This window comes from Sarcophilus harrisii, chromosome 3, assembly GCF_902635505.1.
Source record: "Sarcophilus harrisii chromosome 3, mSarHar1.11, whole genome shotgun sequence".
Lineage (NCBI taxonomy): Eukaryota > Metazoa > Chordata > Mammalia > Dasyuromorphia > Dasyuridae > Sarcophilus > Sarcophilus harrisii.
Window position 1 is genome coordinate 560064317 of NC_045428.1, and position 12974 is coordinate 560077290.

Sequence of the window (12974 nt, forward strand, 5' to 3'; positions counted from 1 at the left end):
TTGGTAAGACTTACTCTTTTTTCTCTTCTGAAAAGTGAGAATATGCCTTTCTCTTAAAAATCCTATGATACCTTTCATTCTCCAGCCTTTCAAAGATCACTATCAAAAGCTAACTCAACCTATCAGTTTTTTTCACTGCTCTGGAATGTACTTCATCTGAACCCGATTAACTGAATTCTTCAAAGGCAGCTCTCTGATTTGTTTATTTATCTTGGGTATAAATTTTCTATTTACTCATTGTTTTTCTGTCCTTTACAGGCCAAAGATGGATGATTCTTGGCAATAATGATGTTAATGACACTGATAAAGCACTTTAAAGTTTGCAAAGTGATTTACCTATAGTATTTCATCTGGTTTAAAAAAAAAGAGAGAGAGAGAGAGAAGCAAAGTTGGAAATGAGCAGTCCCTTCCTTTTTATCATGAGTTTTAGTTACATTGTCTCTTTCACCTTGAGCAGTAGTCTTATCACTTCTCTGATTGTCCTCTTTACAATATAACTTCAAAAACCTTTTTTGGTTACCCTTCCCATTTCCTTGCTAGTCTTGCCTCATTCAGGGTGACTGTGCCAAGCCTTGATCTGCTTCCTTTGTTCTCTGTCTTTGTTTCTTCTTAAAACCCCAGTTACTGACTTTTCTGTTCATCCATATCAATCTCTTTCTTTTCTTCTACAATATTAATGTTTTTCTGGCTTTTCAGGATTTTCTTCTTATAAACTTGAAATCCTTCCTCAGTTGACTTTCCATGGAAAATTCTGGTCCATAGGATGCTAAATTATCTTTTCATGTCTGCTCTCTCTCATGTCAGAAAATATGTCTGGAGTTCTTTATCATAAATTCTATACTGAAGTGGTCCCTGCCCCTCAAGTTTCCTACCATGGCTATCTCAATAACTAGTTTCTCTATGTCAGTGAGGAGATCCAGAATAAAGTTTTTTCCTTTTTTGTTCGTCTACCTTTTGAGGAATAAATTTATCATTAAAGGAAATCAAGAAAATATTAGCTATTCTGTCCTGGGGTGGGTGGATAAAGTAAAGAGAAAGACAAGGGGAAAAAAGGAGGAGGAGAGAGGGAAGATGATGGAGGGTGGAAAGTAAGGGAGGGAAAAGGCAGGAGAGAGAATGAGAGAGCACTGAGAATATGTTTGGATAACTGAAATCCCCATGATTACCATATCATACCTTTGCTCTTAGCTCATGATCTATTTGCTATGTTACCGATTTCCTCTTTATATTCATGTTTCTTCTGTTGCTACCTTCCTGGATTTTTACTCAGAAGTTCTCCACCCTGTTTTCTCATTATTCCCAGATTTCCCTATATAAAAATTACACAATGCTATTTCTCTTTTTCCTTCAATGGATCATGTATGGATATTTTAAAATATTCATGATACTATCCCACTGAACAGTCATCTAGATTTGGAATCAGAAAATCTAGATTCAAATCCTTACTCTGATATTTACAACCCTGTATAATCTTGGATCATTCATGGAACCTCTCTAGGCCTAAATTTAATTGTAAAAATTAAACTTTAAGAAGAATATCATTTACATAGAAATCTGCCTATTTCCTTCTCAGACGTTCATCAAGAATTCTTTCACTATCTGCACATATAATCCACCAGTTGTTAGAGATCAGAATTCATGTGTGTTATATGGCGGTGCTAATTCTCCTATTATCTTCTGGATACATACTTGCTCTGGTCTGAATGCTTTTCTCAACTTCATTTTCTTTATTATTATTTTAATTTCTTCATGAGACTCTTCCAAGAGTGGTTGTACTATAATTTATGGTTTAAAATGTTTTTTTTTTTTACATTGAATTTGATACAATTGTTACAGATCTTTTTCATTTCCCTCCTTTCTTGTCTTCTTTCAAGTTTCATTTTAAACGCCCTTGGAATGATTCTCCCTAATTAGGGCTCTCATAAAATTTCCCACAAACTCATCTCTTCCCTCTACTTCTCAGGCTATTTCATGAGGTGATGTTGATAAACCTCACCTATTCCTCTCTTTTCTGTATAGTTCAGATTATAGTCTAAATAAGTGTTGCTCTTGGCTGCCATCTTTACTTACTCTGTAGATAAGTTTGTCAAAGTAATCAAATGTTTTTCTGGCTGATGTTATTTCTAGGCTCCTTTAATATCTTTGGTGTAGTGATCAATTTACATTAAATTTTCTTAGGACAAGGTAATAGTCTTTGTCAATATGTGTTTTTTGAATTATCTGCCATTTTTTGGCATCATCAGCATGTAAAAAGGGGTCCTATGTTGAAGTTGCCTCAATTATCCAATGTATCTTTTCATTTTTATTCTTTCTTCTATTTTGATACTGATATTAATCTTTGCTCTAACAAGTTGAGGCAATCAATTTTTCCCTCTCAGATTACTTGGAGATTGGCATGTCTACCAACAGCGCTACTAATGTCTATCACCTATCACCTTTTTTTTTTTAAAAATCAATATATTCCTAATATCCAGGTATTCTCTTTATATATATGGCCTATCTTTTTTTTTTTTTTTTACACTTAATGTATTCTACCATATCTTTTGCCATTCTTTGCTATGCCTATCTTTGTACTGAAGTCACAAAATATTAAAATATACATTAGTTTGGAGAATTTTACTGAATTCTTCATAGAACTTTCCCACCTCTTTTTCCCAAAAAGCACAAGCTATCCATGCTCACTTTTTCTCCAAATGCCACTCCTGACTCAAGAATTTTCAACACTGAATCACACCGATACCCGTTTCAAGATGTCTTCAAACACATAAACTAAATGCTGACTTCATGTTAAAAAAATTCCTGGGTCCTTTGTTATACAGCACAAAGAACATCAATATTAAACAGAAGCAGAAAAACATAAACAAAATAGCAAAGATAAAAATGTTTGGAATTTTCTTGATATTCTTAAACTGAGAGTCTTCTTAAGGAGAATCAAAAAGAATTTTTTTTCCTAAGAGGGTCCTAAAAGATTTCAATTACAGAGAGTCACTACAACTTCTTTCTTGTGATCAAATGGAGATTTGAAAATGGAGATTCGCTTTGAAAAGAAAACAAAACAAAACATTAAAAAATGTATAAAAAAAAAAGTTGTCTAAGGCCATATTGATGGATAACTATCTCCTAAAAAAAAAAAAAAATGTATATCTGATACACAGTCATTCTTATGGTCAAACAGTGGCTTTCAACAGAACCCAACAAGTTCAACAATAATACATATTTATGTCAATTAGGTTACTTACTGTTATAAGGTGCTTCTAATTGCTGGAGAGTAGACTCAAACGTCAATTGAACTTTTGGATTATCCAACCACAACTGCAACTGCATTTAAAATAATACAATACAATTTTCACAACAGCAATATGTACAAAACAAACACATAAATTTTAAATCCTTTAAATTTTGTTTATTTAATTATTATCTTAATTGTTTTAGTTGTAATACTACATGATGACCAGTTCTGATGGACCTGGCCATCCTCAGCAACGAGATCAACCAAATCATTTCCAATGGAGCAGTAATGAACTGAACCAGCTACGCCCAGAGAAAGAACTCTGGGAGATGACTAAAAACCATTACATTAAATTCCCAATCCCTATATTTATGCCCACCTGCATTTTTGATTTCCTTCACAAGCTAATTGTACAATATTTCAGAGTCTGATTCTTTTTATACAGCAAAATAATGTTTTGGTCATGTATACTTATTGTGTATCTAATTTATATTTTAATGTATTTAACATCTACTGGTCATCCTGCCATCTAGGGGAGGGGGTGGGGGGTAAGAGGTGAAAATGTGGAACAAGAGGTTTGGCAATTGTTAATGCTGTAAAGTTACCCATGCATATAACCTATAAATAAAAGGCTATTAAATAAAAAAATAAAAATAAAAATAAAAATAAATAAATTCAAATTATGACTTCAAAAAAAAAAATGTTTTAGTTGTGGAAGCCCTTCTGTTACCTATGTAAGCAGATCATGGCTATCACCCAACAAAAAGGCCTCTGTACTTCTAATAAATGGCCTATCATGCCAAGATTTTGGGCAGTAATATATCCTGAATTCCCAGAGAAAACCTGTGTAAACAGGTTTATCTTCTCTCAAAGTTTTATAGGGGTGACTAAAGTCTAAAAATAATCACCTCATATATTACTCTTAACACTTTAAAATATCTAAATAACAATAACACTAGCTCACATTTCTTTGTCATTTTCTATATAAATGCTTTACAAAGTAGGTAGTATCATTAATCCACATCTTATGGATATGGAAACTGAAGGTTAAAAGTAAAGTAACTTGCTCTAATATTCATTTTTTCACTTAAGCCCCTCTGAAACTTGCAAATTTTAAAGTTACACAAAATAATTTGAGTCTGAACAACTAAGTGAAGGCAGAATCAGATAGGGCTGAAGCACCTATATAGAACGGGAACAAAGTAAACCGAAAAGATAGGCCAGAAGGTCAGTGGTAGGTAGAATGGACTAAGTTTTAGATCAAGGGAAGTGGTTCAAAATGAGCTGCTGGAACTGAAGCATCTGACATTGTGTTATGTAATCTTATCAGAGGTTACACCCTAAATTCTGTTCAATTGAACTTATACAAAAATTTCACAACTACCAACTGCACAGAAGTTTATCAGTAAAATTTTGTTTTAAAAAAAATTACAAGTCTAGGAAATAAATTTCAAAAAGAAAATCTGTAATTAATAGTCAGAGTGAGCTGTCTAAACCTCACTGAGGTTATGTAATTCCCTGATCATATAGTTATTTAAATGTCAAGAAAGGACATCTGAAACTAGGTTGTCTTACCTCCTATTTCAACACTATTCATAATGCCAGATTCTCTTTTCAAGTTTGTAGAAACAAGTTATGATTGATTTATGGTTAAAGTCCCACTAAATACCTATAGTATTTTAAGTATATGTGATACCCATTTATAACATTCTTTTCATTTTCAATTTAAAATACAAAGAACATTTTCCCCAAATATGTTATCAAATGTGGAGAATTCCATGCTTCCTATAGTTAGTGTAGAAGATTTAGGGAAAAGGAAGAAAGTAAAGAAGTAATTCACTCACATGCCAACTACTTTCTGTTCTCATTTAGGCCACAAAGAGATATTGAGTTTGTATACTTAATAGTCAAAGTAGGGGTTAAAGGTAATCTCTTTGCTGACATAGGTCACTTAAAAAACTCTAAATTGGCATACTCACCAAATAGATGAAGCTACAACATGATTATTCTGCAACTCACCACCAAACTGCAGTTTCAGAATGACTGCCTGTAATAGTGGATTCTGAACATTGATAAAGGCCTATTAGAAATACTATCCCAGAAGATTCTGAGGGAGTCACTCTGAATCTAAGTTTTCTCATCTATACAAATAAGTGTTCTTTAGTTTCTCCCAGGAGTAAACACTAGGATTCTAAGAGATTAAATACTAAATTCTAAGATATTAACTGTGTGACCACAAACGACAATACTTGAGACTAATTTTAAACCAATACCAAGTCAGGGAAGGTTCTAAATGTCACTTCTCTTCCCCTGAACCTGGATATCAAAGAAATATATATGTATGAGATGCCTTCTACCCTTTTCTAATTAAACATTTCAGAACTTACTGTGCGATTCCTGATGAACAGAAAAACCTTCTGAGTTTGCTGTGGCCCACTAATAATATCGGGGAAACAGGCAGCTTCTTGTGATGTCATCCGATCATGAGGGAGTCTGCTCTGGAAAGCTGCACCCTCCACACCTAGCAAACAGAGCAAGAGAGTTCTAGAAAACAGGTAAAGGTGGACAATTGCAAGAAGACAATGATTGCTTCTCAAGCCCTTTCTCTTGGTAAAGAATTCAATAAAGCTCTCTGATGCAGTCTACATGGCTTTGTTTAATTTTTAAAATCTAACTTGCTAACTTTAGAATTTAAAATTTTCTTATTAATATAGCACTGTTTTAAGATTTATTTACATATAATTGAGATTACACAAATATTTAGATATACTCTCTTGACTAATACTTGATAAACTATAAAAAGGTGGGACAAAAGTATAATAGTTATCTCTAAAGGAGGAAAAAAAGCAAGGTCCATGGATTTTAAGCCAAATTTCTAACATTCAAATAAATTTCTTCATGATGTCAGTAAAAAGCAAACTCCAAAGAGAAAGGACCAGAAAAAAGGGAAAGTAGACTAACTTAGAAGGAGAGAACAGGTAAAGAATCTGTAGTGAAAATATAAGCAGCTATAATATTACATGCCTTCTGATCAGTTAGTTTCTAATGTGGAACACAAAGAGCATTCTAGGTTTCTATCATTCTAGGAGCCATCCATCAGCTCCCATCTAAGTCAATCCAGGCAATGAGTGAGAAGCTTAGCAGAGTATTACAACAGAGAGAGCAGAAGAAAAAACAAACAAGGAATTTACTATTTTCAGCCAAAATACTAATTCTCCTCTACTACAGACTGTAAGCCAGAGATCCAAGGAAAACATTTATTTCATGAAGATGCTTGAATAATTTAAGCAAGCTGAAAGTGTAATTTGACATAAAAGTTAAGAATGATTTCAAAGCTTTTAAAAATGAAATTTTTAGAAAATGTACTTAATCTTAGCCAAAAGGCAAAGTGATATTAAAGTAATTATGTACAGGTGACAAAACAGGACACTGAAACAAAAGGCTCAGAGGTGAAACAAGACTTATTTCAATTGTTCAAAGCAACACAAGTTGATATGCAAACATCAAGGAGCCGAAGCAATAGTTTCAAAAGGAGCAAGCAAGTTTAGGGGGGGAAGAATAACAGATTTAGCTAGGACACATGCTGATAAAATACCTTGGGATATGGGGGAAGAGGGTGAGGATCCAACAGAGACATTCAATGGCAACAATAAAGGTACAAAGAGGCCAAGCAAGCCCAATTATGCAATGTGAGGACTAAGATGCAAGCGAGAGCAAAGATGCACAATCAGAAACACCCCATTTTGGAGCCAAGGAAACAAGACCTCTCTTCACAGCACTGAACAGACCACTAACTATTAGTTCATATGTGGGTGTCATATTATGAAAATGGACATCCCCAATAGTCCAACCAGCCTAAATGATTAAGAACCATAGAGAGTCATTCCTTAAGGTAAGAATGGAAATACAAATCTAAAAGAATAGTAGAGATAGCTGTGCAAATCATAGAGATAAGTTGGAGAATTAAGGGGAAATTAAAGAAAAAGAAAAGCTGAATACAGCAAAGGGGAAATACTTTACTAAAAGCAAAATTCTTTAGAAAATGAAAATTATGGAGCTTTAGTACTATAAGGTAATGAAAGAAAGCATTCCAAGAACATCCCAGAAAAGTGGACCAGATAGAATCTAATAGTTCTCTTAATTGCCAATATATCTGTGAAATACACCATATAATTGAGGCGAACATCAGAAAGTAAACTTTTGAAAGGTACAGACTGGGTTTTGCCTTTCTTTGTACCCGTGGTGCTTCTTATTAACACAATACCTCATATAGTAAGGGCTTAATAAATGCTTATGACTGGCTGAATAATAGAAAAACAAATGGTGGTCCCTTAAAAAACAAAACACACCATTTACCTTACAATTAATACCTGGTTATAAATTACTTTCAAAATATCTTTAATAAAAAACATTTATTAAAGATAGCCTGAAGAAGTTACAAATCAGTTGTGGCAAAATTTGTCTCTATTTTTATCATTCTGCACAGCACTAAATGAGCACATACTAATGCTTTGCAAATGAACTGTCATCAATTAAACAATGCAATACTGATTTTCAAAATGCAAAATTACCTTAACAAACCACTGCTCAGTCATTCCTTTCCTGTAATTTGGTTTGTAGAAAAGCAAACAGTAATTAGAGAATAAGAATGTAATCCAGAAACCCAGATCAAGTGACTGGACATCTAGACATCTAGCCTATGCTTCTGCAGGATGTCTTGAAAGTGAGGTAATATATACCATTTCAGACAACCTAACTCATTTGTACTTTATTAAAGACTTCCTGGGATGTATGTAAGTCTTTAAGATGATGATAATCATAAATATATAACTAGTGTTTAATAGCACCTTAAGATTTGAAAAGAGTCATATATGGTGTCTCATTTAATCCTCATGAGAACTCTGTGAGGAAACTGAGGTTGAGAGAGGTCAATGACTTGTAGCTAAATGTCTGAGACTGGACTTAACCTCAGGTCTTCCTGATCTTCATCCACTATGCCTCCTAGCCACTTATCAAATTATCCTTAGTAAAAAAAAGCAGATTGGACTTGATGTCCCCTCCAGCTCTAATATCTTATCACAAGGAAGCAGTGGCAAAGATCTTTGTAAAGTAATATCACCTGGCTTTTTTTTTTTTTTTTACTTACATTGTAACATAGAATCTGGCATTCTGGGAATTTAAAGCAAAAGGATGATGCCTAACAAAACCACGAAGTCTAACAATTGCTCTATGCTCTTCCCAATCCCAGCTCTCTGAGATTCAGCTCATGAAAATGAAGCCCCTTTCATTGTCCAGTTCTTACCTACTCCAACTAGGAAAAGTAATTAAATAGTGAGAGGAATAATTATGGCTTTTGCAGGTAGCTGAACCAAAAAAGTGGGAATAAAGAAATGAGTTCTATTACTCCCTCAAATCTCCTGTCCTTCTAGATTCTGATAAGATGCAAGTAGCATCTTCAATAAATAAGCAGTAAGAAAAAACAAGCAATGTAGTCTTGTCTTTCTTGGGTGAAAACATAAAGAACTGATTCAGATTATTTTAAATTCAGATTATCCATAAAAGACTGTAGGCAGATAAGCTCATCAGTGGCATTAAAAATTTGAATGCAACTATTTTAACCATTCAAGAACTGAAGGACATTTACTTAAATATACCTATAACCAGACCACACTAGCCCTCAGAATGGCCACCACCCCTCCAAAAAAACCCCACTATTCATATGTATTAGAATCTTTCCTATTTAGACTAAGCATGATTTCTACTTTTCACTAATCTACAAGAAGGTCTGCATTAGAAGACAGAAGATTTGGAACCCAGCTAACATGATTATTAGTTGTGTGATCCTCTCTCTAAACCTCAGTTGCCTCAACTGGAAATGAGGGTGTTACTAACTTGCCTAATAACAAGGGGTTATATCAAAAATCTTCAGTTTTCCTTGCCCTAAATCAGCGATTCTGTATTTTATATCACTTGATGCTCATTTACAAGTGCCATTTTGAACAATATTCTGGACCACTTAGTGAGCTCAACTGGCTAAGATCAGGGTACTAATGAGATGGTCTGGGCTTCTGGGGTCCTCTCAAGAACTAGTTAGCTTCACGTAGAAGACAACTCATGGCTACTGGCAGCAATGCCTTCCACAATGGGGAGCCACTGCACACAGGCATGCCTTTGAACACAAGGGAGACCAAAGAAGAAAAGTGGATGACTCAAAGCAACCACTTCCATTAAAGCAAAACCCTGAAAACTCATATTTTCATGCTAGTGGAACGGTAGCATCAAATTCCTTAGTTTTCCTAAGTTATGTTATGGTTTGTCTGACTTTATAAATTGTGTATATTCATGAATATATTCATGAATGGAGTAACATTAATTTTCTTTTCAAGATAGTGACTCAAAGGACCATTACTGATTCCCAACATCACAAAGAAGATTTCATTTAGAACCTTTTCAATACTAACGATTCTGGTGGATCTACTTGCCATCAATGCAGACTTTATGAAAGGTATTTTAACTTCTACAAGATAAAATCAAGAAGTTGGATGACTATCAACCTTCAGAGCTTTGGGACATAGTCTATGAAGAAGTTGAAGGTCAAGTCAACATTTTAGAGCTGGCATGTGCTAATTGTCTTGCTAAAAGAGCCTTTTTCTCTACTCTCCATCATAAAGTCCTCCTCTGATGCCTCATCATAGCATGGAGGTATCCTGTGGTTTTCAGAGCCTAAGGCAGCAGATAAGTTTTAGTAAGTCCTATTATCCTAGAAAAGCTGCGAGTATTGGCAGGATGACAGATGGTATGCTTGATGTCCAAGGACCAGCCCAACTAAGTTTGGAGAGGCGCATCACCAGGCTGGCTACAAGGTGATGAATTTTTCCAGTAAAGTTAATTCTTGAAGACCACCTACTGAGCTGTAGATAGCTGTCATCTGTGCCAGTGGAGGGAGTACCCACACCAACAAAATCATAGATCCCTCAAGTGTACTTATCTTCGATTCAAGAGAGCAAAACATGAACTCCCACCAATCATTTAAATGAAATAACATTTAATAAATAACCTGAAAGCAGAGTGAATAGCTAGCAAATGATGAGCTCTGAAATTTTAAATACCCTAAATTCTGTAGAAGTATCCATATGAACAGGATCTGGAATAAATAAAATGCCTCAGGAAGGAAAGGACAAATTTTAGAGATGCTATCTTGAACAGGTCAATGCAGCAAAGGTTAATTGTTCCAGGTTGTAGACTCATGGATCTGGCACCTTGGGAAAACATTTTAATTAAAGCCTCTACTTTCCCCTGGTAGTAGGGCTCTCATACTGCTTTGGTCTGAAAGGAAGAGGAGAATTACTGGTTGAGTTTTTTGGAAGCCATTTTTGAGCAAGCGAAAAGCAAATGTTTAGACAATGCAAGTATTTGTCATGTGATACTTATTTAGTATGGGTACCTAATGCCATGAAATGAACATCCAATTCCAGAGGGATGTCATTAGTCTACACTTCATAGTTATACCTCCAACTAAAAACTGGACTATCTCTCTCCTAAGTTAAGGATTTTCAAACCTGCAATTTTTCCTGTTTATGGAATTTTTGTTCTTATTGTTGTTTTTAAAGGTCCCAGGACTCCTAAACATGTCAGTTTGATGCATTGCTTAGTACTACTGGAAAGGTTCTGGGGAAGAAGGATCAACAATCTCCTCAAAACAATGAAGAATAGTGGAGGGTTGAGAGATCGGCCTGCGGATTTCTTGTCTTAGCTACTCTATCTTTTTTCCTGTAATTCTATGTGACCCCCATCCTGCTCTGTAGGTCAGTATGTTTCTCTTGTAGCTCTTGCTAAGATCTGAATACTCAAAGGCATACACACTTGCAAGCATCAATCCCTGACTTGGCGGCTCTTGCTACAAAGTGGCAAGCATCAAATGCCACCCTCACCTGATGCTTGGCCGTCTCCATACCCTCCAGAATTGTCGTCTTGAAGTCCTCCTGCTTGCCCTGTGGAAGGAAAGAGGAGAACTCAGGGACCTTACTCCATAAATTAAATTCATATCTGGACATAAAGGCCTAGTAGCTGGTGATTCAGGAGTTCATCACCAACTAGTAAACCCATATTCAGCAAGTTCCTTCTTCTGGAATCATGGTCCAGGGCATCACATTGTAGTCTTCCAGATTCTGGTCCATGTAATGGCAACTTTACACATTTGGTTCTTGTTGGAAAGGCAGGAGTACAAAAGTACACAGTATTTCTAATGCCAAATATTTGTAAATCAGTCTTACTTAACAGAGAGGGGATTTGGGGGCAGGAGAGGATGTTAATTGTCTTTAAAGACGCCAGTAATAAGACTAAAAGAATGGGTATTATCTGAGCTCTAGGGACCTACGTTGCAAACCAAAGCAATCAACTCAAGAATCCATGAAAACTAGCTAAAAAGAATCAGTATAAAATAGTCTGCAAAAGACTGAAAGATTCTCCCCTTCTCTTCAAAATGACTCAAAGCGGAGGCCATGGGGCATAAAACGTTCAGATCAAAAAACTTGATGCTATAAGTGTGTCAGTATCACCTTGCCATGCTTTAGAACACACCCAGTAGAATTATGTGCCAGAAAATTAAAGCTAGAAGTTTAATCTCATTCATTATGGGGATAAGTGCTAGAATCCTGTGGAAACATGCACCAGTTTATGAAAACAAGTCTTGATGAGAATTTGGCCTGATGACTAAGCAGAACAAGTAACTTCAAGAGATGGGGTCAAGCATACCAAAAGGATCAAATGAAAAGTTAAGGTAGATTATTTAATTAATACCAGAATCTATTCCCCCTCCCCCCAAAAAAGAGATGTTTTAAAGCTTTTATCTTAAACTTCTGTCCCTCTGGATAACACTGAAAGAATCAAGTTTAATGTTTGAAAAACATTGAAGTGCCACTCAAGTGATCCAAATTTTGGTTGTTTTATTTGATATGTGTTATTGGAAAAGAAATGTTCCAAGTTGGAAATAGAATTGATTATTCAATATTAAATAGAACCTCCTTCACATCAAGTAGATTTCAAAAATCTTCATCCTTAGGTAAAAGAAAGGATTTTTAGAGAGGATGATGACTAGCTGTTATCCCTTCAGTGATGATAAAATAAAAAGTAATGGGCTTAATCTGCAACAATAAAGACCTTAAATTAGATATAAGAATTTCATGACAGTGCCATTAAAATAGGATGAGAGGGAAAAAAAATAGTATAAGTCTCTAAAAATGAGAGATTTTACTTATTAAATGATTTGTGCACATTTTTGCCCTAAAGACTTCCAAGTTCTTTGACTGTATAATTCCTAACACAACTTTGCCCATGGCAATGAAATGCACCAAAAATCTATTTCAAAGTCATTGTGGCACTTGAAAAGAGCATGAAGTTAAGTTATTTAGTAACCGAAAACACCTCACGCAGATAAAGCTATAAGTTCATCTTTAAAATATAGTGCCTATATAACACATCTGATTTAAATATTAAGTAAAATTAATTCACAGGAAACTTATTCTTAAAGATTTATTTTTGCTGAGTTAGTTCTTTTTAGTCCCTGTTAGAGACCAATTAAAACAAAAAAAATTTAAGATTTGATGTACTTTTGTACGGACATTCCACATACAGCTCCCAAACTCTTGAAATGAGACAACATTTGTATCTCAGAAAACCAAGGCTGGGCAGCTCCTACAGGTCCAAAAATTTTTGGATAATTTCCCAAATTTCCCAAGATCTTTCT

General features: G+C 34.9%; 1 protein-coding gene across 1 annotated transcript in view; it reads right to left on the bottom strand.

Moving 5' to 3' along the window:
• KDM1A (lysine demethylase 1A) overlaps positions 1 to 12974 on the bottom strand; it is a 78032-nt gene that overhangs the window by 37127 nt on the left and 27931 nt on the right. Inside the window, 3 exon segments of the mRNA XM_031961535.1 lie at positions 3240 to 3318; positions 5617 to 5750; positions 11161 to 11220. Of these exon segments, the coding sequence (XP_031817395.1) occupies positions 3240 to 3318; positions 5617 to 5750; positions 11161 to 11220 (273 nt within the window).